The sequence below is a fragment of the Pan paniscus genome, chromosome 9 (assembly GCF_029289425.2).
Source record: "Pan paniscus chromosome 9, NHGRI_mPanPan1-v2.0_pri, whole genome shotgun sequence".
In the NCBI taxonomy this organism is placed as follows: Eukaryota; Metazoa; Chordata; class Mammalia; order Primates; family Hominidae; genus Pan; species Pan paniscus.
This window is the reverse complement of record NC_073258.2, coordinates 49,529,436-49,555,129: the sequence shown is the minus strand read 5'-3', so window position 1 is coordinate 49,555,129 and position 25,694 is coordinate 49,529,436. Positions and strand designations below refer to the sequence as shown.

The following is a 25,694-nucleotide window of genomic DNA, read 5'->3' as shown; positions in this document are numbered from 1 at the left end:
ACCTCCTCAACCCCAGAGGGCTCACTGCAGCCCAACCCTGCAGCTCCCTAGTCCTACTGCAGGGCCACAAGAGAAGGCAAAATGGTGTTGTGTCTTCATTCTTCTATTTTTATTTATTTTTTTTGAGACAGGGTCTTACTTTGTTGCCCAGGCTGGAGTGCAGTGGCACGAACATGGCTCACTGCAGCCCTGACCCCCCGGGCTCAAGTGATTCTCCTGCCTCAGCCTCCCGAGCATCTGGGACTACAGGTGTGCGTCACATGCCTGACTGATTTTTGTATTTTTTGTACAGATGGGGTTTCATCATGTTGCCCAGGCTGGTCTCGAACTCCTGAGCTCAAGTGATCTGCCCGCCTCAGCCTCCAAAGTGCTGGGATTACAGGTGTGAGCCATTTCGCCCAGCCCATTTTTATTTTTTTATTATTATTCTTTGAGATATTAATAATAAAAAATAATAATAAATAATATTTTTATTATTATTATCACTCTGTCACCCAGGCTGCAGTGCAGTGGTGCGATTTTGGCTCACTGCAGCCCGGAACTCCTTGGACTCAAGCGATCCTCCCACCTCAGCCTCCTGGGTAGCTGATACTACAGGTCCACACCACCACACCTGGCTAATTTGTGTGTGTGTGTGTGTATTTATTTTATTTTTTATTTTTTTAGTAGAGATGGGGTTTTGCCATGTTGCCCAGGCTGGTCTCAAACTCCTGGCCTCAAATAATCTGCCTGCCTCGGCCTCCCAAAGTGCTGGGATTACAGATGAGCCACCACACCCGGCCTAACATTTTTAAAATTATAAACCCACTTCATACGTGTGACAATCCTGTGCAGTGGGTGCTGCTTTCACCCACCCCGCTTTACAGATGAGGAAACCAGGTGCTTTGAGATTAAAGAGATGGCAGTGCCAGGACTCAGAGACACCCTGGCCCCAGGGTCTGTGGACATGACCACTGCCTGAACTGCCTGCGAGGATGCTCCTGACCCGTTAGCCTTAGGGTTATGGGCCCAGCATGCTCCCACCGTACAATTTGCTGTAAGAGGGACACACACGGGGCTTGGAGTACCCCTGAGGCTTGCCAAAGGTTGGGGAGGCAGAATTGTGCTGCAGGGGGTGAGGGGGAAGGGACAGGAGCCAGCCAGGGACAATGTGGCCCTACCTTCTCCCTGGAGAGACCTCAGCTCTCTGGAATTCATCTATATTTAGCAGGTGGCTGGACAGGAGGCAGATAAGCAGAGCCTGGGGAGGGGGGAGGTCCCCATATATAGTGGGAAGGACAGGACCCCACTCAGTCCCTCTTTGGGTGACCTGTGCCTGCTTCGTGCCTGGTGTGACGTCTCTCAGGATGCCTGAGCCGGGGAAGAAGCCAGGTAGCTTTAGGACTGGGGTTGGGTCTAAGTGTGGGAGCAGGGGGGTGTCTACAATTGGGGAGCAGGGCTAGGAGGGAGTTCTTGAGGGGGTTGACGAGGACGTGACCTCTGAGCCCCAGGACAGGGGCAGCCAGTCCTCCAGGGTCCTTTTTTGATTCTCGGTTTCTTTTTCCCATCCCTCTGATGAGAGGTGAAGGTAAACCCAAGGTCAGGGACGCAGAGAGGGGACACAGCCAAGACAGGAAGCACCCGGGGTCAACCCATTCTGAGAATGCAAAGGGACCCCTTTCCTGTCCCATTGCCTTCACCTTCCACAGCAAGGTTCCCCGCGGACAGAGCCCACGTTTAGTATGGAGCTGAGCCAGGCTCACGGCATGCCTTCAGACCAGTCTCTACCCACTATGGGTCTCAGTCTCCCAACCTGGGGCGCCGGGGGTGGTGGTGGCATTGGGTTGGTTCCTCCTGGCTGTGACATTATCTGCTTCATGAGCCTGTACGGTGTGGCCCCCATGTTGAGGGTGACACAGCCCCTCTTCTCTGAGAGAGGACAGTCAGGAGCCCCTGAACCCAGGCCAAGGGCAGGGAAAATCACAGCCCAGGGACCTGGGCCTGGGCTGTGCCCTTACCAAGGTTGTCCAGGGCAGAGATCCAGGTCCCCATCCCCCAGCGCCCTCCCAGGCCAGCTTTATCTCAGTTGCTGATACCCAGCCTGAGGTCCTTGGAGGACAAATTTGGCCACATTCCAAGTAGGCAGACTTCCCCGCCCCCTGCCAAGGGCCCGAAATGGTTGGGGGAAAGGGAGCTGGGTTCATCACGGGTGTCTCCAAGCAGGGAAAGTGGACACATGCAGAAAAAGTCTTGTTGGGAGGTCAGGACCACAGCCCTGGCTCTCCCGACTGCTAGCTGTGTGATCTTGGAGGAGCCGCTTAGCTTCTCTGAGCCTCAGTGTCCTCCTCTGAGAAATGAACAGAATAACTGCAACTACCTCAGAGAACTGGTAGAGTATTACGTGAGGGGATGCATAGAAAGTGCTAGCACAGTATTTACTGAGAGGGGCTGCAGGGGTGGGGTGCACGCTCCAACCAGGGGCCGCTGTAGCCTCCACCTGGCCCTTCAGTCTCAGCTTTTAGCAAGAAGCCACGGTCAGTGGAAGTGGCTGCAGGCAGCCCTGCCGTGTTCGAGGCCGAGACAGAGCGGGCAGGAGTGAAGGTGCGCTGGCAGCGCGGAGGCAGTGACATCAGCGCCAGCAACAAGTACGGCCTGGCCACAGAGGGCACACGGCATACGCTGACAGTGCGGGAAGTGGGCCCTGCCGACCAGGGATCCTACGCAGTCATTGCTGGCTCCTCCAAGGTCAAGTTCGACCTCAAGGTCATAGAGGCAGGTAAGATCCTGATCAGCCTTCCCTGAGGTTTGGGCTGCTGGGGGAGGGGCAGCCCAGCGACTCTCCATCCATCCAGGGAACAGGAGGTGCTTTCACACTTTCTTGCCTTTGCTGTGGCTGTGCCCCCCACCAGGAACGCCCTTTCCCCCTTTTCTGCACATGACCTCTCTGAGTACCCCCATGTGCCATCCTGGCTTGTTCCAGCCATGGCGTAGGTGGGAGAGATGAACAAGACACAACCCCACTCTCCCCCTGCAGACCTCCCTGGGGAGATGACCCTGCACAGAGGGCACCTTGTGTGCTGGCCGGGAAGCCCCAGGAGCTGTGGATGAGGGGAGTGCAGCCCAGTCTGAGGGGCTGCTCTAAGGCTGGGGCAGAGCAGGGATGGACCTGGAGCTGTTCAGGGCAGATGCAGAGGACATAGGAACTGATGGCCTGGGACGGGGAGGAGAATGTGAGAGGCAGGCTGGCTCTCCAGCTCAGCATGAGCTGCCTCTGAGGGGCCCAGGCAGCGGGAGGACAGCCATGGCAGACTTTCCTCGTCCACAGCGGGCTCATGGGTCCGATGCTCAGGAGAGAGAGGGTGGAGGGGTCTCTGGTTAGTGGCTGCACCACGACTCCCATCTGATCCCCTCCAGAGAAGGCAGAGCCCATGCTGGCCCCTGCCCCTGCCCCTGCTGAGGCCACGGGAGCCCCTGGAGAAGCCCCGGCCCCAGCCGCTGAGCTGGGAGAAAGTGCCCCAAGTCCCAAAGGTGAGAGGGGCTGGGCAGGGAGGGGCAGGATCCGTGGGTAGGGGGTGTCCAGGGCAGGTCTCAAAAGCCTTTGCTTGGCTAGGTGCGGTGGCTCAGGCCTATAATCCCCAGTACTTTGGGAGGCTGAGGTGGGCGGATCATGAGGTCAGGAGATTGAGACCATCCTGGCTAACATGGTGAAACCCCATCTCTACTAAAAATACAAAAAAATTAGCCGGGCGTGGTGGCGGGCACCTGTGGTCCCAGCTACTTGGGAGGCTGAGGCAGGAGAATGGTGTGAACCTGGGAGGCGGAGCTTGCAGTGAGCCGAGATTGTGCCTCTGCACTCCAGCCTGGGTGACAGAGCAAGACTCCATCTCGAACAAACAGAAAAAGCCTTTGCTCACAGGGTCAAGCTCAGCAGCTCTCAATGGTCCTACCCCTGGAGCCCCCGATGACCCCATTGGCCTCTTCGTGATGCGGCCACAGGATGGCGAGGTGACTGTGGGTGAGTGTGAGCTGCTGTGCCCAGCATTGGGGTGGGAAGGGGGGCAGCAGGACACTCCCCAAGTCGGGCCTGTCGCCCTGCCTTTGCAGGTGGCAGCATCACCTTCTCAGCCCGCGTGGCTGGCGCCAGCCTCCTGAAGCCGCCTGTGGTCAAGTGGTTCAAGGGCAAATGGGTGGACCTGAGCAGCAAGGTGGGCCAGCACCTGCAGCTGCATGACAGCTACGACCGCACCAGCAAGGTGGGTCCACCGGGGTCGTGGAGACACGGAGAGAGGGGACATGGAGAGCCCTAGAAGGCACAAGGCACACAGAGGGCACCATGAGACCCAGAGGCACACACGAGCTGCAAGCAAGGGGTGTGGGGAATCTGGGAGGCAGGTGGAGGGGCCAGGGGCCCACAGGGAGATCCCGGAGGCCTGGGGGCCAGGGAGCGCGATGAGGCTCATGGGAGCACTGTCGGGGACCTGGGAGACTTGGTGGACATGATCACCTCAAGGGGGCACCTAATAAGGTTTGGCCGGGGGTGGGGGGGCGCCCAGGGTGGTCAGGAAATCTGGAGGACACTGTGAAGCATAGGGGCACCAGCTAGTGGGGTTGTAAAGCCCCTGGATGGGTGAGTATCAGGGCTAAGGGCTCAAGGGACTCTCAGGGATTAACCAGAACAATTCCTCATTATACAGACACGGAAACCAAAGCTTGAGAGGTTAAGTGGCTGCTCCAAGGTCACTTAGACATAGGCCTAGAACCTTAAGCCTTCGTTTTTTGTGTTTTGTTTTTTTCCGCCCTGCCCACCAGAACCTTAAGGCTTAAGTCCCCTTGTTTGTTCACTCCAAGCCTCTGCTTTTCCCAACCTTCCCCAGTCCTGGGCTAGGCAAGGGGGCCTCTAGCAAGAGAGGCCAACATGTTCTGCTGTGCGGGGCTGTGCATTGCACAAAAGCCTGTATTTCACCACAACCATGTGCCAGCAGATGGCAATCATGGGTTTTGAGATAGTCCCCTTTCTCTATACAAAAACTCTGTATGGGTTAACTAAAGCCTGAGGGTGCGAAGGTTGATGAGCATTTGTCACTCCCAGCCTCCTTTAAATATATATATATTATTTGAGACAGGGTCTCGCTCTGTCGCTCAGGCTGGAGTGCAGTGGCTCAGTCTTGGCTCACTGCAACCTCCACCTCCTGGGTTCAAGCGATTCTCCCACCTCAGCCTCCCGAGTAGCTGAAACTAGAGGTGTGCACCACCATACTTGGCTAATTTTTGTTATTTTTAGTAGAGACGGAATTTCACCACGTTGGCCAGGCTGGTCTGGAGCTCCTGGTCTTATGTGATCCGCCCGCCTCAGCCTCCCAAAGTGGGGATTACAGGCATGAGCCACCGCGCCCGGCCACTCCCAGTCTCCTTTAAGGGTGTGGAGCCTTGTCTCCCGTCCCCTGGTGTCCCCTGACGCCCCGTCCCTCCATGCACACAGGTCTATCTGTTCGAGCTGCACATCACCGATGCCCAGCCTGCCTTCGCTGGCGGCTACCGCTGTGAGGTGTCCACCAAGGACAAATTTGACTGCTCCAACTTCAATCTCACTGTCCACGGTGAGGGGGCCCTGGTGTCTGTCCTGGGCTCGGGCTCCCCATGGGTCCTGGTCCCCTGCCTCCTTTTCCCAACACTAAGGAGGATGCCTCGTCACATCCAGACATGAGTGCTGGCCATGTGCCCAGTGCTGCACACACAGGGTGTGAGAGAAACCCCAAGGCTTGCAGGGTAGGCGTAGGGGCTTAGGGCTGAGTCCGGGTCTCATCTGGGTGGGACTCTGTTTTATCATCTTGGTGTCACGGCTCCTGGCCCACGGCCTGGCACTGTCTGAATGTTTGGGCGATGGGTGAAGGTGAGTTGAGAGATGGGTGGGAATTGGGGACAATAAACCATCCCACCTGCCTGGTACCTTGACCCTGGGAAAGGCTGGGAAGGTGAGATCCTGGGGCAGATGCCCAGCCTCATGGGGTCATGAATGGGCAAGTCTGTGAATACTCAGAGGCCGCCCCCAGGGCAGGGCTTCTCAAACGGCCCCCTCTGAAGCCCCTTCCCCCATCTCTCCACCCTTTGAACCCAGAGGCCATGGGCACCGGAGACCTGGACCTCCTATCAGCCTTCCGCCGCACGTGAGTGGCCATCCTCAGGGCCTGGGGGAGGCCAGTGCTGGAGTCTGAGGCCCTTCAGGGTCTCGACTGGGGGTCAGGGCTGGGGATGATTTGCGGGGCGGAGCTGAAGTCAGTGGGGGCTGCAGGGGAGAGCAAGCTTCCCAGGCAGGTGAGGATACTGAGTCTAACCCCCACAGGAGCCTGGCTGGAGGTGGTCGGCGGATCAGGTACCCCTGCCCCAGGCCCTACCTGCACCATCCACAGACCCCCAGGGGTCTGAGACGGGTGGGGGCCCAATCTGGCTAGTGTCCCTTTCTCCCTCCCCACTCCACTCCCATCCTGCTCCTAATCCCCTTCCAGTCCCTCACTGCAGCCTCACTGGGGGTCCCTCTCCATAGTGACAGCCATGAGGACACTGGGATTCTGGACTTCAGCTCACTGCTGAAAAAGAGGTGAGTCCTGGGTGGCATTTCCTGGGGCAGCTGGTGAGGCCTGGCTCCAAATCCCAGCACTGTGGTTTGCCAGCTGTGTGACCCTGAGCACAACACTGCACCTCTCTGAGTTGGTTTCCTTGTCTGTCGAGGGGATGATCCCCGTGTGGAAGGAGTTAAAGGGCTCTGCAGACATTATGTCCCATCAACAGTCATCCTCAGTGTCCCCCACGGCCACTCCATACTTGAGGCTGCAAAAGCTCCCTCCGTAAACTCTGGGGACCCAGAAGGAACAGAGAGAGGGTCCCCAGAGCTGCAGGTTCTACCAGGTCGGCCCAACTGACTTATGTTCTCTCTGCCCTCTCTCTCCCTCTCCCCCGGCCCCTCCATTATGGCTGCTGCTGCTGTGGCCCAGAGAGTAAGAATCGGGGTCTGGGTGTTTGGGGGCGGCAGGGCGCTGGTGGGTGCAGAGGGGATTCCCGTCCCCTCTCTGAGAGGCTGTGGTGAGAGACTCAGAGCAGGGTGCGGCTCCCCACGGACAGGGGTGAGTCTCTGTGCCTTGGGCTTCTCCTGCCACCCACCTATCTGTCAGAGCTTAGGAGGGATAAGAAAAAGTAATGCACACAGGAGGTCCTGCCAGAGCCTCCGGAGCAGCATGGGTGCCCCACAACACAGGGAGTGCAAGTGCGGAAAATAGGGAGGAAGTAAAGGCCCATGGGTGGGGTCCAGGTCTTTGAGGGAAGGTGGCCACACCTCTCATGTGTCACCTACCCTTTCTCCCACCCCCACCCCTGGAGCAGCAGTTTCCGGACCCCGAGGTGAGTGCCCAACATAGCACAGCACCCTCATCACCCCTAATTATGCCAGGAGCCCTTCCAGATCCCCAGCCCCTCTTCAGCTCCCTTGGCCCCCAGTCCTGCCTGGCCTGGGACCCAGAGCAGCTCCAGCTGCCCCACCAGAAGGGAAGGGGCAGAGGGACAGGGGTGGCTACAGCTCCTTGGTCCTGGGCCCAGGAAGCCCCACCCAGGGGGCTGCAGTCTTGCCCCCGGCCACAGCCTAGACTGCGGGACACAGGGACTCGAAGCTGGAGGCACCAGCAGAGGAGGACGTGTGGGAGATCCTACGGCAGGCACCCCCATCTGAGTACGAGCGCATCGCCTTCCAGTACGGCGTCACTGACCTGCGCGGCATGCTAAAGAGGCTCAAGGGCATGAGGCGCGATGAGAAGAAGAGCACAGGTTAGCCCTTCCTCAGAGGGGAGAGGAGAGGGCACAGGCTAGCCCTTCCCTACACAGGAGAGGAGAGGGCATAGGTTAGCCCTTCCCCACAGGGGAGAGGAGAGGGCAAAGGTTAGCCCCCCACCTCGTCCACATACATGGAAAGAGCGGAGTCCGGCTTAGCACAGAGACTCACAGGAAAGAAGAGCGCAGGTTAACCCCTCCTTGTGTAGAAAAAGCCAAGAATGCCCAGGTTAGCCCCTTACCACAGAGATAGAAGAGAAGAGCAAAAGTTAGGCCAGGACAGCCACAAGGAAAAGGACAGAGCTCAGGTTAACCCTCCTCACCAAGGAAAAATCAGGCTACACTTTCTTTCTCTACCCTCTTCTGAAAAGAAATGAAGCCCGGTTAACCCTCTCCACACCCAAAAGAAAAGGGAAGAGGCCCGCTAAGCCTGGAGAGCCACACACAGGCAAAGAAAAGAGCCTGGCTAATCTTTCTCTCAGGCAAACAAAGCAGGAGGGCTTGGGTTAACTACGCTCACCCCCAGGCAGATGGAAAGAGGAGAGCCCAGGAATAGCCCTTCTCCACTGAGGGGTTGACAAGGGCGGGTGTGAGCCGGGAAAGCAGGGGTCTCACATGCATTCTCCCCACCGTGTCTGGGTCTAGCACAGGGCCTGGCACACACCTCGAGCGCTCTATAAACACCGACTGAATGGAGGGGTCAGCTTCCATGCAGGATGTGGGAGACAAGCCCCTCCCAAAGCACACACACAAAACACACACGATCATGGGGACGGGGAGAGGAGCTGGTTAGTCCCTCCCTGCTGACCTCCCCCAGGCCCCTTATCCCTCTGCCCTGCCTCCCTGTTGTCTCAGCCTCACTGGGTTTCCCATCACCCCATCGCTAGGTGGCCTGGCCCTTACCGGCACCATGGCCCCATTTAAGCCAGGGATCCCCTGAATGCCACCAATGTTCCTCTGGGTTAACTCCTGAACTGCTGAGCCCAGAGGGCACCAAGCAAAGGACTGTAGGTGCCCAAGGAGGAAAAGATGGAGGCTGGCCAGGCAGATGGGGACCTCCGAGGGTAGGGGTGTCTTCCAGGAATAGCAACAATAGTAAAAAGAGCAAATTGCTGGCCAGGTGCAGTGGCTCACACCTGTAATCCCAGCACTTTGGGAGGCCAAGGCAGGTGGATCACCTGAGGTTAGGCGTTCAAGACCAGCCTGACCAACATGGTGAAACCCCGTCTCTACTAAAAATACAAAATTACCTGGGCATGGTGGCAGGCGCCTGTAATCCCAGCTACTCCGGAGGCTGAGGCAGGAGAATCACTTGAACCCGGGAGGCAGAGGTTGCAGTGAGTCAGGATTGTGCCATTGCACTCCAACCTGGGTGACAGAATGAGACTCCATCTCAAAAAAAGTGAGTTCCTTCCTTCCTAAGCCAGCCACTAGGTGCTTTATGTAATTATCTCATTTAATTCTCGAAACAACACTATGATGGAAGGACTATTACCATTTCCACGTTACTAAGGAGGAAACCGAGGCACAGAGGGTTTAAGGAACTAGCGCAAGGTCACAGAGCACCCAGCAGTAGATTTCTGCCCCTCCGCAGCTGACTGCAGGCCCAGCCAGAGTATTTGAGGACTCAGGGGTCCTTCTCTGCTCGGTGGATGGAGCCCCCACTTCCTCCCTGGGCTCAGCAGCAGCAACATGGGCTTTTACAAACACGGCCGCAAGAGGAGGCATTGTTGTGGAGCAGGGCTAGGCTCGAGACCCAGCTCTGCCACACACCTGCTGGGCTGGCAGCATTGGGCCAGTCGCCTCTCTGAGCCCTATTTCCCCCACTGCAGCAGCATGGGGACCACCGCACTGGCCCTGGGGGCTGAGATGGGAGTGAGAGTGCTGGGCACAGAGGGCCGCTAGGTGGGAGCGCCTGGAGTACACAACTCAGGGGTTGCTGAGAGAAGAGAAGGCACAGCTGTCCCAGTCCCAGTTCTCCTGACAAGCTTCTGTCTTTCTGGAAGCCCCTAACCCAATCCCTGAGCTGAGCAGGTGGAGAGGACCCCAAGGAAGACAGAAGGACAAGGTCAGACAGACAGAGACAAGGAGGTGGGTTGACACATAGACACAGATAAAGAAATGAAGACACCATGCCTGTAATCCCAGCACTTTGGGAGGCTGAGGCGGGCACATCACCTGAGGTCAGGATTTCAAGACCAGCCTGGCCAACATGGTAAAACCCCGTCTCTACTAAAAATACAAAAATTAGCTGGGCGTGGTGGCACATGCCTGTAATCCCAGCTACTCGGGAGGCCGAGGCAGGAGAATCACTTGAACCTGGGAGGCAGAGGTTGCAGTGAGCCAAGATGGCGCCATTGCACTCCAGCCTGGCCAACAGAGCAAGACTCTGTCCAAAAAACAAACAAACAAACAGACAAACAAAACAAAAAGAAATAGAGACACAGAGAAGTGGAAGCGGGGCGGCACAGAGGGGATTGGGGGGGGACCTGGGCCCCAGCCACAGCCACAGTAGCTTGGCCTGGGGGAGCAGGGTGCGGGCGGTGGGGTGGCCGGGGCTGAGGGGTGGTGCTCAGCCTTTCAGAAGAAGCTGGAGCCGGCCTACCAGGTGAGCAAAGGCCACAAGATCCGGCTGACCGTGGAACTGGCTGACCATGACGCTGAGGTCAAATGGCTCAAGAATGGCCAGGAGATCCAGATGAGTGGCAGGTGCAGCCTGAGGTGGGGAGGGGGGCTCGGGTGGAGGTGGGGACCCCCAGAGCCTTGCCTCCTGCCCCTCTCCACATGCGTATCTCTGACTCGGTGTGGCTCTCAGCCCCATCTCTCTGGGCCTAATTTCCCATCCTTTTGCTCCTGCCGGTCCCTCTCTCTCTCTCCTTTTGTCTCGGGCTCACTTCCTCCCGTCGGGAACACTTCAACGGCCCCTTCTGTTCTACAGCAAGTAAGTTCCCCTCTGGATGGCTTGGGGTGGGGGGCACAGGGGTTATCATGGGGCGCACTGGGCCCGGAGGTGTGTCCGCAGCTTTCCTGCCACTTCCCTGCGGCCCCCACCCAGGTACATCTTTGAGTCCATCGGTGCCAAGCGTACCCTGACCATCAGCCAGTGCTCATTGGCGGATGACGCAGCCTACCAGTGCGTGGTGGGTGGCGAGAAGTGTAGCACGGAGCTCTTTGTGAAAGGTGGGCCTGGGACCTGAGGATGTGGGAACCTGGGGAGGAGATGGCCTCAGGGGAGCCAACCCTCATGCTCACCCTGCCTGGACAGAGCCCCCTGTGCTCATCACGCGCCCCTTGGAGGACCAGCTGGTGATGGTGGGGCAGCGGGTGGAGTTTGAGTGTGAAGTATCGGAGGAGGGGGCGCAAGTCAAATGGTGAGTTCCAGAAGCACGGGGCATGGGTGTTGGGGGCATCTGCCCAGAAGAGGCCACAGCACTTGCCACCCACCCACCCGGCTAGGCTGAAGGATGGGGTGGAGCTGACCCGGGAGGAGACCTTCAAATACCGGTTCAAGAAGGACGGGCGGAGACACCACCTGATCATCAACGAGGCCACGCTGGAGGACGCGGGGCACTATGCACTGTGCACTAGTGGGGGCCAGGCGCTGGCTGAGCTCATTGTGCAGGGTGAGCCTGGCTGGGGGGGCACATGAGGCTTTAGGGCTTGGGCCCCTCAGCCCCCACCCCACCTAGCCCTGTAGGGGAGCAGGCAAACCTGGGCTCAAGGCCTCTGTGACCTTGGGCCTTTGACAGCCTAAACCTCATCCTTCTCATCTCTAAAATGATGATGCTGAGGTGACCGCTCCAGAGGGTACTGAGAGGGTCATACGGGCCTGGTGAGCATCACCACCCCTCAGACACTTGAGGTTCCTTATGTGCACTGCACCATCACAGGCAAACATGGCACACACAGGCACACGTGTTTTCACATGCCCACATGCACCCAGACACGTGCGCACCAGCGCCCATGGGCCCACACGCCCTCCACAGGGATTCACGCCACACCCACACACCCTCCCGAGCTCAATGGCTCTGCCCTGCCCTGCAGAAAAGAAGCTGGAGGTGTACCAAAGCATCGCAGACCTGATGGTGGGCGCAAAGGACCAGGCGGTGTTCAAATGTGAGGTCTCAGATGAGAATGTTCGGGGTGTGTGGCTGAAGAATGGGAAGGAGCTGGTGCCTGACAGCCGCATAAAGGTGTCCCACATCGGGCGGTGAGTGTGCAGGGCAGGTGGATGGGACAGGTGGAGACTGAGATGGAGACAGAGAGAGAGACAGGGAGAAACAGAGAGAAAGAGAGATAAAGACAGGTGGACAGAGAGGCAGATGCACAGAGACAGGACAGAGACTGAGACAGAGACCCACAGAGAGGGAGAAACAGACAGACCCAAAAAGACAAAGAGACAGAAAGACAGAAATAGTTCTATAGAGACAGAAAGATATGCACAGGGAGGCACACACATAGGAGAGTTCGTCAGAGACAGAGAAGAACAGAGGGACAGAGACAAAGAGGCAGCAGGGAGAGACACGGACGGGGTCGAGAGCTCCCTAGCACCCTCCCCCAGCTTGTGACCAGGGCAGGGCAGGAGGCCACCAAGGAGGCCGGCTCTGGCCAGAGGCCCTCACTGCCTCTCCCGCCCTCTTGCTCATCCCTGGAGCAACTGGGCTGGCCGTGCTGGGCCCAAGTTCACAGAGATTAATGAGACCCAGCCCCTGCCCAGTCTCCAAGGGCCCAGCCAAGGAGATGCTTTGATGTAGAAATCACTTTTACGCTGCCTACCTCTGAAGGCACATTAAAAAGCTGGAAAATTAGATAATATAGAAAAAAAAAGGCATTTTTAAAAATCAGAATACCAACAAGCCAGGACAAGGTGAGGGCCTCCTGGGACCCTGGCTGGGGTATCTGGCAAGGCCAGGGGTGTGTGGCCCAGTGGGGTCCCCTGAGCCACTGCTCCCCTGCAGGGTCCACAAACTGACCATTGACGACGTCACACCTGCCGACGAGGCTGACTACAGCTTTGTGCCCGAGGGCTTCGCCTGCAACCTGTCAGCCAAGCTCCACTTCATGGGTGAGCCTGCTCCAGGGTAGGGTGGGTCGGGGCAGTGGGGCCAGGAGCCCCTGTCACTGGGCCCTGCCTTTGCCCCCGTGCTACTTGCTCTTCCTTCTCTTGCAGAGGTCAAGATTGACTTCGTACCCAGGCAGGGTAAGTCTTGGGGCCCCTGAGTCTTGGTTCTGCTCACTTTCCCGCAACCCACCCACGCAGGCCTCCCCTCCACTCACAGAGGGAAGAGCAAGGATCAAAAGTGGGGGTCCTGGGGCCCAGCTCCAGCTTTGCCACTCATGACCATGGGTCAATTATAATCTCTGTGAGCCTCAGTTTCCTCTTCTCTAAAATGGGAACCCTGATAGTGCCACCTCATAGGATAGTTATAAAGATGAGGTGACATGATGTATCAGACCTGTCAAGTGCTGTCACACGTGTGACTGTTATTATTACATCTTTTCTTCTTCTTCCTTTTTTTTTATTTTTTATTTTTTTGAGACGGAGTCTCCCTCTGTCGCCCACGCTGGAGAGAAGTGGCGCGATCTCGGCTCACTGCAAGCTCCGCCTCCCAGGTTCACACCACTCTCCTGCCTCAGCCTCCTGAGTAGCTGGGACTACAGGCGCCCGCCACCATGCCCAGCTAATTATTTTTTGTATTTTTAGTAGAGACGGGGTTTCACCATGTTAGCCAGGATGGTTTCGATCTCCTGATCTCATGATTTGCCTGCCTCGGCCTCCCAAAGTGCTGGGATTACAGGCGTGAGCCACTGCATCCAGACTGCTTAGCTTTGTTTAACTGAGGGCGGATTCCTGATTTATTTGGCCAGGGAACCTTTTTAATGTGTGCATGTATGCGTGCATGTGTGTGCATGTGCGTGTGTGTGCATGTGTCTGTGTGTGTATATATGTGTGTCTGTGTGTGTGCGTGTATGTGTATTTGTGTCTGTGTGCATGTGTCTGTGTGTGCATGTGTGTATGTGTATGTGTGTCTGTGTGTGTATGTGTATATGCATGTGTGTATGTGTATATGCGTGTGTGTGTGTATTGTGTGTGTGTGTATGTGTGTGGCAAGACACTGATGTTCCCCCAGTTTTCAAAATGCTATGCTAGGTGACCTGACCTGAATATTACAAGCCTCCCAGCCAACGTCCTTGGGTGATGGGAATGTTCCAGATCTTGGTTGGATTAATAATTGCATGGGTGTATTCATCTGTCAGAACTCAGCCTACTGTCAGATCTGAGCATAAACTATACCTCAATACAAATCTAAAAAACCAATAACCAGGGGCCCAGGCTCTTGAGCAGCCCCGCCCCAGTGACCTGTGCTCTTCCTGGCTCTCCCGTTTCTCTGAACTACATTGTCTCTTCTGCAGAACCTCCCAAGATCCACCTGGACTGCCCAGGCCGCATACCAGACACCATTGTGGTTGTAGCTGGAAATAAGCTACGCCTGGACGTCCCTATCTCTGGGGACCCTGCTCCCACTGTGATCTGGCAGAAGGCTATCACGCAGGTACTGTGGGTCCCTCCTCAGTCTCCCCATCTGTAAGATGGGTGTGTGGAACCAGCCAAGTGCTAGGACCTGCTGCACACCCCACCCACATGTGCACGCCCTGCTGTTGGCTACCCCGTGGGAGAGACTGTTCAGGGGGCAGGCAAGGTGGGCAGTGTGGGTCAGGGGGTGGAAGAAGCAGCAGAGGGGCGCTTCCAGGCTGAGTCAGCTTCTCTGCTCCCTACTTCCCTCCTGCCCTGTTCCCAGGGGAATAAGGCCCCAGCCAGGCCAGCCCCAGATGCCCCAGAGGACACAGGTGACAGCGATGAGTGGGTGTTTGACAAGAAGGTGAGTGAGACTGAGGTCAGGAGGAGGCTCGTTTGTCTTTCATCACTTTCTACCTATGTGGTGCCGAGCCCTTGGCGAGGTCTCCATGGAGGTGCCACACTTGGCCGGGTGTGTTGCTGCCCCCAGCAGGGTCCCTGTGGGGCCCTCACACCTCAGGCAGGGTCTCTGTGGAGTGTGCTGATGGCCATCACAAGGATGTGGACACCCTCTCATTGCCAGGAAGCCCTCATGACTGGGCTGCTCCCTGGCTCCCTTCATCCTAAGCTGACCTTGACCTTGACCTTGTGCTCCCTCTCAACTCAGGAGTAGTTTCTGAGACACTTTTCTGCCAGTGTAGCTGCTGGGGTCTTGCTCCTGCCTGGCACTGTTGGTTCTTCTGAAGGCTGGGGTCTTGAGGGGTCCTCACGATAGCTCATCTGAGAGGACAGGTGGTTGCCCCAGGTCCCGTGACAAAGCTAGAACCCGCGCCCCTGCCCTCAGTCGGTGCCACAGAGATGATTTTGAACTAGATGCTGACGTGGATGCAGTCTTCCCACAGGCTGTGTTCCCCCCATGGACCCCCGGGACATCTGGCTGTTGCGGAGGCTGCAAGGGCCTCTGGGGTCTGACTTGGATCTCACCCCAACTCTCCATCCCCCCAGCTGCTGTGTGAGACCGAGGGCCGGGTCCGCGTGGAGACCACCAAGGACCGCAGCATCTTCACGGTCGAGGGGGCAGAGAAGGAAGATGAGGGCGTCTACACGGTCACAGTGAAGAACCCTGTGGGCGAGGACCAGGTCAACCTCACAGTCAAGGTCATCGGTGAGGCCGGCCGGGGTCCAAGCTGGAGAACACAGAGGGGCAGCCCCAAGGAGGGCCCATCCGTTCGCTCATTCAGCCACTCAACAAACATCACGGGCATGCTCCCTGAGCCGAGCAGCAACAGGACAGGTTTTTCTGCCCAAAAGGAGCCCTGCTCTGGGGGAGATGGAGGCAGATGCATCCAGCAGATTTCCTGCGACACTGCTGTACATGAGCCATGTCCAGAGTGCCGTGGGAGCACTGAGCAGAGAGCCATCCCTGTGCCTGGGGGTGATGCCTTTAGGAGGCTGAGAAGATGGTGAGGAAAGGCATCCCAGGCAGAGGAAACTGTGTACAAAGGGATGGAGGAGGGAAAGGGCCTTTTGGGTGTGGAGAATGAATGAAACATGTCAGGAGAGGACTGGGTGGGGTTGGGAGGATCAGAGCCAGGACAGGGGTGAATATGGGCAGTGAGAAGCCTTAAAGGGTTGATGGAGGGCTGGCGACATCATCAGAAATGCATCCTGTTGAGACCCAGCCTGGACAACACAGTGAGACTCCATATCACTAAAAAAAAAAAGGAAAAGAAGAAAGAAATGCATTCTAGAAAGATCTCTTTGGATATGGGGGTGGTGGGGGCAGCCTGTGGCAGTTAGTTGGAGTGGGAAGGGGACGAGCAACGTTACTCAAGGCCTGAGCGGGGCAGGGCTGATGTGGGTCCATCCCACCCCATCCAGACGTGCCAGACGCACCTGCGGCCCCCAAGATCAGCAACGTGGGAGAGGACTCCTGCACAGTACAGTGGGAGCCGCCTGCCTACGACGGCGGGCAGCCCATCCTGGGTGAGTGCAAGGGCACCGGATGGAGGTGTGAGGGTGCCAAACAGATCCGAGGGAAGGTGGTGTGGGGATGCCTGGGTTCCAGACCAGAGCTGCCACCTCCCCTGAGCCAGGCTACATCCTGGAGCGCAAGAAGAAGAAGAGCTACCGGTGGATGCGGCTGAACTTCGACCTGATTCAGGAGCTGAGTCATGAAGCGCGGCGCATGATCGAGGGCGTGGTGTACGAGATGCGCGTCTACGCGGTCAACGCCATCGGCATGTCCAGGCCCAGCCCTGCCTCCCAGCCCTTCATGCCTATCGGTGAGGCTGCCTGGCCTGGTCCTGCCCCCCGCCCCCTCCCCAGTTAAAAACCTCCAATAATAGCAGGTGCTCTGCAGGCAGCCATGCTAGACACTCACATCCACAGTCTCCTTTCATCCTCGACTGGGGATACTCAGCCGCATTTTACAAATGAGGAAACAGGCTCCAAGCAGTTAAATGACCTGCTTGAGATCTCCCAGCTGGTTGGGGTGGAGCTGACTCTCACACTACGCCGACCCCTAGTTCACGTTTCAAGCCTCTCTTTCCATGTCTACAAAATGGGAATAATGACACTGCCTATCTCAGAGAGCTGTTAGGATGATATGGGATGACCAGGCAGGCCATCTGGCATCTAACAGGTGCTCAATAAATGTTCATTGTCCCCTGTTCTCCACACCCTTCAACCCAGGGTTTTCACCTATGGGATGGGGCAAGGGCTGTAGTTAGTGGAGGGGTCTCAGGGGCATCTGTCTGTGGAAAGAGTCCTGGACCAAGACTCAGAGATGGCAGAGGCAGCTCCATGGTCCCCGGGGGGCCAACTGGAGTCATCCCTCCCTGAAGCCTCAGCTTCCTCATCTGTATAATGGGGTCTGAGTGGGCAGAACGGGTGTTGAGACTGGGGCAGGGCTCAGGAGGACACCTGTTCCCACTAGGGTGGGTGAGTCCGGGGGCAGCTGCCTGTGGCAAGGGCAGGCCAAGGACCCCTGGGCCCAGGGATGGGGCACAGCTTGGGAAGATGGCAGGAATCGGGGCCTGTGGGGAGAAGGGTCCAGGCCTCTCGTTTTAGGGACTGATTCCTGGTTTGTTCAGTTCTTAGTCAACTCACCTAATCATACGTGCCAGGAAATTCCCATGTTTTCTGTAGTTTTAGTTTTAGTTTTTGTTTTTGTTTTTTTCTTGAGATGGAGTCTCGCTCTGTCACCCAGACTGGAGTGCAGTCCTGGCGCGATCTGGGGTCACTGTAACCTTCACCTCCCAGGTTCAAGCAATTCTCCCACCTCAGCCTTCTGAGTAGCTGGGATTACAGACATCCACCATCATGCCCAGCTAATTTTTGTATTTTTGTAGAGACAGAGTTTCACCATGTTGGCCAGGCTGGTCTTGAACTCCTGACCTCAGGTGATCCTCCCACCTCGGCCTCCCAAAGTGCTGGGATTACAGGCGTGAGCCACCGTGCCTGGCTGCTGTTGCTGTTTGTTTTTAAGCCAATCTACAGACATGTCTTGTAACAGGGACAAAATATTCCTTAAAGTGGCCAAAAGCCAGCTGAACAGGAAGTGCCCCCTATGTGACCAGTGGGCAGTTCAGGGTCTAGGGCATGGATCTCCAGCTTCCCCAGGCTTGCTCAGACCCCTCTCTGACCTCTCCTCTGCCCAGGTCCCCCCAGCGAACCCACCCACCTGGCAGTAGAGGACGTCTCTGACACCACGGTCTCCCTCAAGTGGCGGCCCCCAGAGCGCGTGGGAGCAGGAGGCCTGGATGGCTACAGCGTGGAGTACTGCCCAGAGGGCTGTGAGTGTCCCCGCCCCCAACCCCCCTCCCCAAAGGAAGAACATGCTCACCTTGCCATTGAGCAGATTCACCTGTAGTCAAGTTTTTTAGGCCCACTTTTGCCGAAAGTTGAGGACACCCAGAGAAATATCTGTCCTGTTTTCAGAAGTAAAAAAGCTTGCCTAGTGAAAAACAAATGCAGAGTAAAGCTGACTGTAACACTTCTTTGAGCAGTGCGAAATCAGCAACTACATTTTAAAAACATATTTAAGGCCAGGCGCGATGGCTTACGCCTGTAATCCCAGCACTTTGGGAGGCCAAGGTGGGCGGATCACCTGAGGTCGGGAGTTCGAGACCAGCCTGACCAACGTGGAGAAACCCCGTCTCTACTAAAAATACAAAATTAGCCGGGTGTGGTGGTGGGCACCTGTGATCCCAGCTACTCGGGAGGCTGAGGCAGGAGAATCACTTGAACTCGGGAGGCAGAAGTTGCGGTGAGCCACGATCATGCCATTGCACTCCAGCCTGGGAGACAAGAGCGAAACTCCATCTCAAAAATAAATAAACAAATAAAAATTTAAAAAAAACATATTTAAATCCTGGAGATTCCTATCAGAGGAGTGGGCAGTGGGAGTGGGGTGTCGGTGGTGACACAGCCTGTGGCCTTGCCTCCCCCTCCCCACCCCCAGGCTCAGAGTGGGTGGCTGCCCTGCAGGGGCTGACAGAGCACACATCGATACTGGTGAAGGACCTGCCCACGGGGGCCCGGCTGCTTTTCCGAGTGCGGGCACACAATATGGCAGGGCCTGGAGCCCCTGTTACCACCACGGAGCCGGTGACAGTGCAGGAGATCCTGCGTGAGTGCCCCTTTGTGCAGTCACAAGACCTGCCATTGACACCCCAGGCCCTTGGTGTCCAGTGGAGGTGGGGACAGTTGGGGAGGCCCAGAATGCTCTGCCCAGAACGCTGGGCAGAGACAGGAGGGGTTGGAGCCATCGTCCATGCGCTAGGCCTAGGGAAAAAGTGCAGAGAGGGTGGCCAGGCACAGTGGCTCAAGCCTGTAATCCCAGCACTTTAGGAGGCCAAGGCAGGCAGATCACTTGAGGTCAGGAGTTCGAGACCAGCCTGGCCAACATAGTGAAACCCTGTCTCTACTAAAAATACAAAAACTAGCCAGGTGTGGTGGCGCGTGCCTGTAGTCCCTCAACTACTTGGGAGGCTGAGGCAGAAGAATCGCTTGGACCCGGGAGGTGGCAGTTGCAATGAGCTGAGATCACACTACTGCACTCCAGTCTGGGTGACAGAGTGAGACAACGTCTCAAAAAAAAAAAAAAAGTGCAGAAAGGGCTCTCTTGGTGTATGTCAGTCCCTTAGTTCTGGAACAGGGAAAGTAAAAGCCACAGTACCCAAGCTCTCTTCCAGGAGTGTCTCAGCTCCAACAGGTAAATATTGTCTATGTCGTCAGATTGGTCCCTCTGGGATCCACTTCCCATTCCTTTGTTCCTTGTCCCAACAAAGGGTCCATCTTTTGTAAGGATTGGTTCTCAAAGCTGGAACGAGGCAGCAAACTCAGGTGGAAACAACACAGGGCATAGGGTGTCAAAGCCCAGGCTTACACCCTGGTCTATGACTTACTAGCTGTGTGACTTCAGTCAAGTTGCTTACCCTCTCTGATCCCTGCCTCTTGAAGTGGTGAGGCTCGGGGAAGCCAGCTGGGCTTGGGCAGCCTGGAGTTGCTGTGTTAGCAGGAGCTAAAGGAGGCGCAGGGCCCAGCAGGCAGCTTTTTTCTTAGCTGCAGCTCTCTGGGCCTTGTCTCAAGGGAGGTTGGAGCTGTGGAGCCCCTCAGAGCTGTGGTGGGCCCTCACTTAGCTACCCACTCTATACCCACAGAACGGCCACGGCTTCAGCTGCCCAGGCACCTGCGCCAGACCATTCAGAAGAAGGTCGGGGAGCCTGTGAACCTTCTCATCCCTTTCCAGGTGGGACTGGCCCCCTTCCCTGTCCCCCAGGGGAGAGAGGCTACAGTGTGTTGTTCCCATCCAGTGGACTGATGTCTCAGGGCTGGCCTGATCTGAGGTACCAGAGGCTGGGGTGGCGGCCGGCCCTTGGAGTGATCCAGGTTCAGGGTTAAGCTTTTCCTCCCCTCAGGGCAAGCCCCGGCCTCAGGTGACCTGGACCAAAGAGGGGCAGCCCCTGGCAGGCGAGGAGGTGAGCATCCGCAACAGCCCCACAGACACCATCCTGTTCATCCGGGCCGCTCGCCGCGTGCATTCAGGCACTTACCAGGTGACGGTGCGCATTGAGAACATGGAGGACAAGGCCACGCTGGTGCTGCAGGTTGTTGGTGCGTGGCCAAGGCCTCCTTGAGCCCCCTTGTTTCCCTTCCCTGGGCTGGGCTGCTGGGGCCAAGGGCGGGGCCAGGGGACCCAACCCACAGCTCACATTTTCCAGTCCACTGCCCCAGCAGGCCTGGCCCTGGTTGGCAGGGGTGGGGTGGTCCCTGGAGCCAGTGACCCCCTGCTCACTGTCAGGAAGCGTGGTGACCCAACTGGGTCTGTCTCCCGCAGACAAGCCAAGTCCTCCCCAGGATCTCCGGGTGACTGACGCCTGGGGTCTTAATGTGGCTCTGGAGTGGAAGCCACCCCAGGATGTCGGCAACACGGAGCTCTGGGGGTACACAGTGCAGAAAGCCGACAAGAAGACCATGGTGAGCCCAGGGTCTGGGGTCCCCACGTGCACCCTGCCTAGGCCCTGCAGACCCAGGCCACAGCTACCCTTCACTGTCCTCACCGTGGACCCCTCACCCTCCCTCTGCTGATCTGAATCCCTCCATAGTAGGGGTGGAGATGCCAAGGGCACCCAGGAGAGGCTCTCGGCATCAGGAAGGGCCTGGCCCAGAGATGCCTCCCCTCCCTCCCTGCCCCCAGGAGTGGTTCACCGTCTTAGAGCATTACCGCCGCACCCACTGCGTGGTGCCAGAGCTCATCATTGGCAATGGCTACTACTTCCGCGTCTTCAGCCAGAATATGGTTGGCTTTAGTGACAGAGCGGCCACCACCAAGGAGCCCGTCTTTATCCCCAGACCAGGTGCTGTACCCTCATTCTTCCAACCAGGGGCTGGGGCAGGGAGGCTGTGGGAACAGGGAGAGGGGCCTAGCTTTGTGTGGCCCTCTCGGTACCACGTCCTGTCACCAACAGGCATCACCTATGAGCCACCCAACTATAAGGCCCTGGACTTCTCCGAGGCCCCAAGCTTCACCCAGCCCCTGGTGAACCGCTCGGTCATCGCGGGCTACACTGCTATGCTCTGCTGTGCTGTCCGGGGTAGCCCCAAGGTAGGGAACTTTAGGCGCTGGTCCAGGCCGACCAGGAGGCAGGGCTCATAGGCCCCGACATCGAGCAGTCCTCTCCCCAGCCTGTCTCCCCTGCTTTCTCTCCACCTTGGGGTGTATGGACCGAGTTCCTCCCCCTGGGCAGGGCCATGGTACTCACTGTTGGTTCCATGTTTGTTTCCAGCCTTGGGCATAGTCAGGGACTCTTGTAAGACCCCCCGAGTAGAAACACAGATGTGTCTCCCTGGGTCCCTGCCAGGTCCCCTCTCAGCCTGGATGGCTTCCCTCCCTCTCTTTACCTTATTTATAGCCCAAGATTTCCTGGTTCAAGAATGGCCTGGACCTGGGAGAAGACGCCCGCTTCCGCATGTTCAGCAAGCAGGGAGTGTTGACTCTGGAGATTAGAAAGCCCTGCCCCTTTGACGGGGGCATCTATGTCTGCAGGGCCACCAACTTACAGGGCGAGGCACGGTGTGAGTGCCGCCTGGAGGTGCGAGGTGAGGAGCCCTCGGGGCCAGGGCCCGGGAGATGGGAAGAGCGGGCGGCAGTGGGGACCCTGGGCTTTGCTCCGTTGTCCTCGGCCAAGCACCTGCCCTGGCTGCAAGGGCACGGACCCTGCCACGCCCAGATGGGCACTAGCTTCCAGAAGGCTGGGAGGACACAGTGACATGGCCTCCTCTTCTGCAGTGCCTCAGTGACCAGGCTGGCTCCTGGGGATGGCCAGGTATGTACTCTAGACCACCCGACACCCAGGGCACAAGTCAGTGGCTCAGCCCTGGCCCTTGGTCCTGGGGCAGCCATCAGTAAATGGGAGGCTGTAGGGGCCCTCCATTCACTCGTAAGATAACCTGTGTTGCAGGTACAACCGGATGCCAGCCCCGTGCCAGGAGCCTGGAGGGAAGTTGGGGAAACCCCTCCCTACTGTTGGATGTATGTGTGACAAGTGTGTCTCCTGTGCTGCGATGGGGGATCAGCAGGGCAGTTGTCGGGCAGTCCTGAGTGGGTGTTGCACAGACTGGTCCACAGGGCTCCTGAAGGAAGCCCCTGGATCTTTGGGGTAAAAGGAGGGTGGCCTCAAGAAACAATGTCTGGGGACAGGCCTTTCTGGTCTGCTATGTCTTCCCAATGTTTATTGGGCAATAAAAGATAAGTGCAGTCACAGAGAACTCACTCTTCTCAATTTCGGTGTGCCTGTTTTCATAAAAATGCACAGGGGATGGCCAGGTGCGGTGGCTCATGCCTGTTATCCCAGCACTTTGGGAGGCGGAGGCGGGCGGATCACCCGAGGTCAGGAGATCAAGACCAGCCTGGCCAACATGGTGAAACCCCGTCTCTACTAAAAATACAAAAATTAGCTGGGCATGGTGGCGCACCTATAATCCCAGCTATTTGGAAGGCTGAGGCAGGAGAATCACCTGAACCCAGGAGGTAGAGTTTGAGGTGGGCCGAGATCATGCCACTGCACTTCAGCCTGGGTGATGGAGTGAGACCATGTCTCAAAAAAAAAAAAAAAAAAAGCCCAGGGACATTGATCTTCACAGCAAAGTGAGAGCAGATACTGTTTTTTGTTTTGTTTTCCCGATGATTAAACCAGGCCCAGAGTGGTTTCTGAGTTCATAAAACATTAACGCTGGAAGGAACCTGTCTTCCCCTACAGCATTCACTCTTCAGATGATGAAACTGAGCTGTGACAGCGGAAAGTGCACTTAACTGGTCCCAGGTGCTCAGCATGATCCTTGTGCCAGGGGCCGTGGTCACAACCGCCTGGGGGTGGGGTGAGGCAGAATCTCAGTGTTGTGATTGTGCTGGGGTGGAGCTGCACTAGGTGGCTTTGGAGTCCCAGCCAGCAATAAGCCAACAGCGGGTTCAGACCCATATCCCCGGTGGGAGACAGCAACCCAATCCAGTCCAGGACGCTGGGCACCAGAAAGGTGTCAGGGCCAGGGCCCCACTCTGCTCTCACTTCCCCCATGGGGAGCCTAAATCCGAGCATCTGTTTCCTTTTCGGCGCGGGAAGCCAGCAGGTCTCAAATTCCCTGAGAGTGCAGCCAGGTTTTTCCAGGACAGAATTCCATGAAGGCGGCTCCTAGGGGCGCTTCTGGGAGTTCTATGCAGTGGAAGACACTCCTGGCCAGGAGTCCGGGGCCCTGTGGGAGGCTCTGGCTGAGTCACCACACCTCTCTCGACCATACCCGCCTGCAAGGGAACGGAGAGGGCCAGGGCCTTGGCTTTCTTTCACTTAATCTCAGTTCAGGTGAGGATGCCGTCTGGCTGCTCCCTCTAGCAGCCTGTTCATTCATGGCAGCCCAACTCTCTGCAGGGCCCTCAGGTGCCCAGGAAGGAAAGCTCCTCCCGCAGCCTTGCTCGAGGAGCCCAGAACAGGGGAGCTGGGGCCTCTGTGTGCCAAAGCTTGGACATGGATGACCTCATCTCCTTCCTTCCTTCCAGCCTGAGGTGACTTTTTTAGAGTCCAGGGATAGCTTTCCTCAGGCCTGAGCCAAGAGGAGGTGTCATTTAACACAAGGCAGCCAGGGAGCCTGAAGGGAGTTGAAGACATTTATTTCACATTCACACAACTGTACATTTTCTATAAATAATGTGGGGCTGAAATATTTACAGTCATTTCTTGCCCATACCCAGGCTGCCTCTCCCTCCTGACACCCCGTGCCCGGAGAGACAGCCTGCAGACAGATGTGCAAACTCAGCTTGGTCTTTCCTGCCCCCTCCCTGATGCTCAGGCAGAGCAGCCAGCGGTCCCTGGGACTCCACTAGCCTCGACCACTCCATCCTCTGATGCCGAAGGCGTGGAAGGCCACAGGGAATTCGCCGCTCCACTGCAGTCACAGAGGCCGTGGCAGGCAGCAGCCAACACTGCGGGCCCTGGGCAGTAGCTGCCGGCTTGGGAATGCAGAAGGAAGCAGGGAGGCTGCCACTCACTCCGGCTGCCCCCCAGTTCTTCCCTTCCTCTCTGTGCCCTTCCTCTGAGAGGGTGAGCCCCAGGGTTCCCTCACTCCTCACAGAGTGAAACTGCTCCAGGCGCCCAGTCATGCCGGGTCACAGAGAAGGGAGAGCCAGACTCTTGCAGTGGACAGTTATAACGCCAGGGACAAGGACAAGGAACCACAACACAAATGTCTCAAGGACACAAAATAGTGGGTTCACACCGGCCCCACAGACTATACACATTCTTGAGCCCTGAGGGGAAGGCAGTTTGGTCTTCTGGGAGTGGAGAGGGAGAAGGTGGACACGCTCAAAGACACTCAGAGGGACACATAACCGGTAACCAACTAAGCCACAGCAGGGGGCTTGCAGAGGACACACGAGCATCATCCACTCCTCAGTCACAGCAGCATCGTGCACTTGGGAACAGCAAGGGGCCAGGGGCGTGCCCTGGGCTGGGGCAGCTGCGTAGCCCCTCTCCATCAGCTAGAGACAGGCCGGGGCGGGGTTCTGAGATCTTCCTCACTGCTATGAACTGCAGCCACGTACGAGAAGAGACATAATACGGAGTAGCAGATTTCGTGGGCCTAGAGGAGAGAAAACCAGGCGGATCACGATACTGAGACTCCTGCATCTCCATATGTGAAGGATCTGCCAATGGGCAACTCCTGCCCTAACACTGGGCATGGGCCTCTGGGCTAAACGTGAGCTCCAAGCAAGGAAGCTGTCCCCATAGGAGAGGGGATCCGTGTGTGTGTGTCTGTCTCTCAGGGCTCAAGACCTGTTTCAGCCTGAGTTGAACCTTTGGCAACAAAACGAGGTCCCCACTCACCCCTATGCGCTCAGAGGGCCCTCCCCTCCTCCTGTCCGAAGGTCCCCCAGGGAGCCCTGCGCACTGTGGCCCATCAGGGTTGAGCGGCACACTCACCATTGGTGTCTTGTACTTGTGGCTCACCACTTCTTTAATTTCAGGAACTAAAACCGGACGGGCAAGAGACAAAACAGAAAGTTCAACACTAAGAGCAATCGTGCCATGCTCCCCCAGGCGGCAGCGCCCGGCGTCAGGGTCCCCTTCCCCTCTGTGGCCTCTCACAGTGGCTGCAGCAGCTTAGGCTATGACAGGGCAGAGGCCACCAGAGGCTCTGTACAGACCCTGCCAGCTGGGAGGACATGGCCCTAGCCTCCTCAGCTAGGCCTCTGCCGTCCGCAGTGGCTTTTACTTGATGGCTGTGATTCTACCCACTTCTTTGAAAGCCCTGGATGGGAGGGACGGGCCTTTCACCAGCCTGGTCACAGCTACTGTCCAGGGCCCCTGAGGAGCTGCAGTGGGGAATT

At 57.2% G+C, this 25,694-nt stretch overlaps 2 protein-coding genes across 52 annotated transcripts in view; one reads left to right on the top strand and one right to left on the bottom strand.

Annotated features, from left to right (window-relative positions):
* Nucleotides 1–1,346: 1,346 nt before the first annotated feature.
* MYBPC3 (myosin binding protein C3) lies at nt 1,347–22,415 on the top strand. 2 transcript variants are annotated; one of them, XM_057299316.1, is made up of 34 exons: nt 1,347–1,371; nt 2,489–2,755; nt 3,394–3,507; nt 3,896–3,994; nt 4,084–4,232; nt 5,459–5,576; nt 6,095–6,143; nt 6,320–6,349; nt 6,521–6,574; nt 7,351–7,371; nt 7,628–7,791; nt 10,371–10,503; nt 10,733–10,735; nt 10,850–10,974; nt 11,060–11,165; nt 11,251–11,417; nt 11,839–12,004; nt 12,753–12,859; nt 12,965–12,994; nt 14,209–14,348; nt 14,595–14,675; nt 15,317–15,476; nt 16,193–16,297; nt 16,408–16,596; nt 17,974–18,108; nt 18,777–18,944; nt 19,978–20,066; nt 20,236–20,431; nt 20,655–20,794; nt 21,015–21,174; nt 21,286–21,422; nt 21,730–21,916; nt 22,107–22,143; nt 22,279–22,415. In XM_057299316.1, the coding sequence occupies exons 1-33, from the start codon at nt 1,347–1,349 to the stop codon at nt 22,115–22,117; spliced, it is 3,825 nt and encodes a 1,274-aa protein (XP_057155299.1). In that variant the 3' UTR covers nt 22,118–22,143; nt 22,279–22,415. The 2 variants fall into 2 exon arrangements, with proteins under 2 accessions (XP_057155299.1, XP_054949658.1); XM_055093683.1 differs by lacking the exon at nt 22,279–22,415 and having other exon boundaries at nt 21,730–22,241.
* Nucleotides 22,416–23,962: 1,547 nt separating this feature from the next.
* MADD (MAP kinase activating death domain) overlaps nt 23,963–25,694 on the bottom strand; it is a 60,159-nt gene continuing 58,427 nt past the window's right edge. For 28 of the 50 annotated variants that reach the window (XM_055093657.2, XM_055093662.2, XM_055093658.2 and 25 more), the window contains 2 exons: nt 25,288–25,334; nt 23,963–24,946 (listed from right to left, as the gene is read on the bottom strand). In XM_055093657.2, coding sequence (XP_054949632.1) covers nt 24,842–24,946; nt 25,288–25,334 — 152 coding nt within the window. In that variant the 3' untranslated portion in view covers nt 23,963–24,841. The remainder of the gene's footprint in view (nt 24,947–25,287; nt 25,335–25,694) is intronic. The other 22 variants (XM_034932530.3, XM_055093673.2, XM_034932533.3 and 19 more) reach the window with 1 other exon arrangement.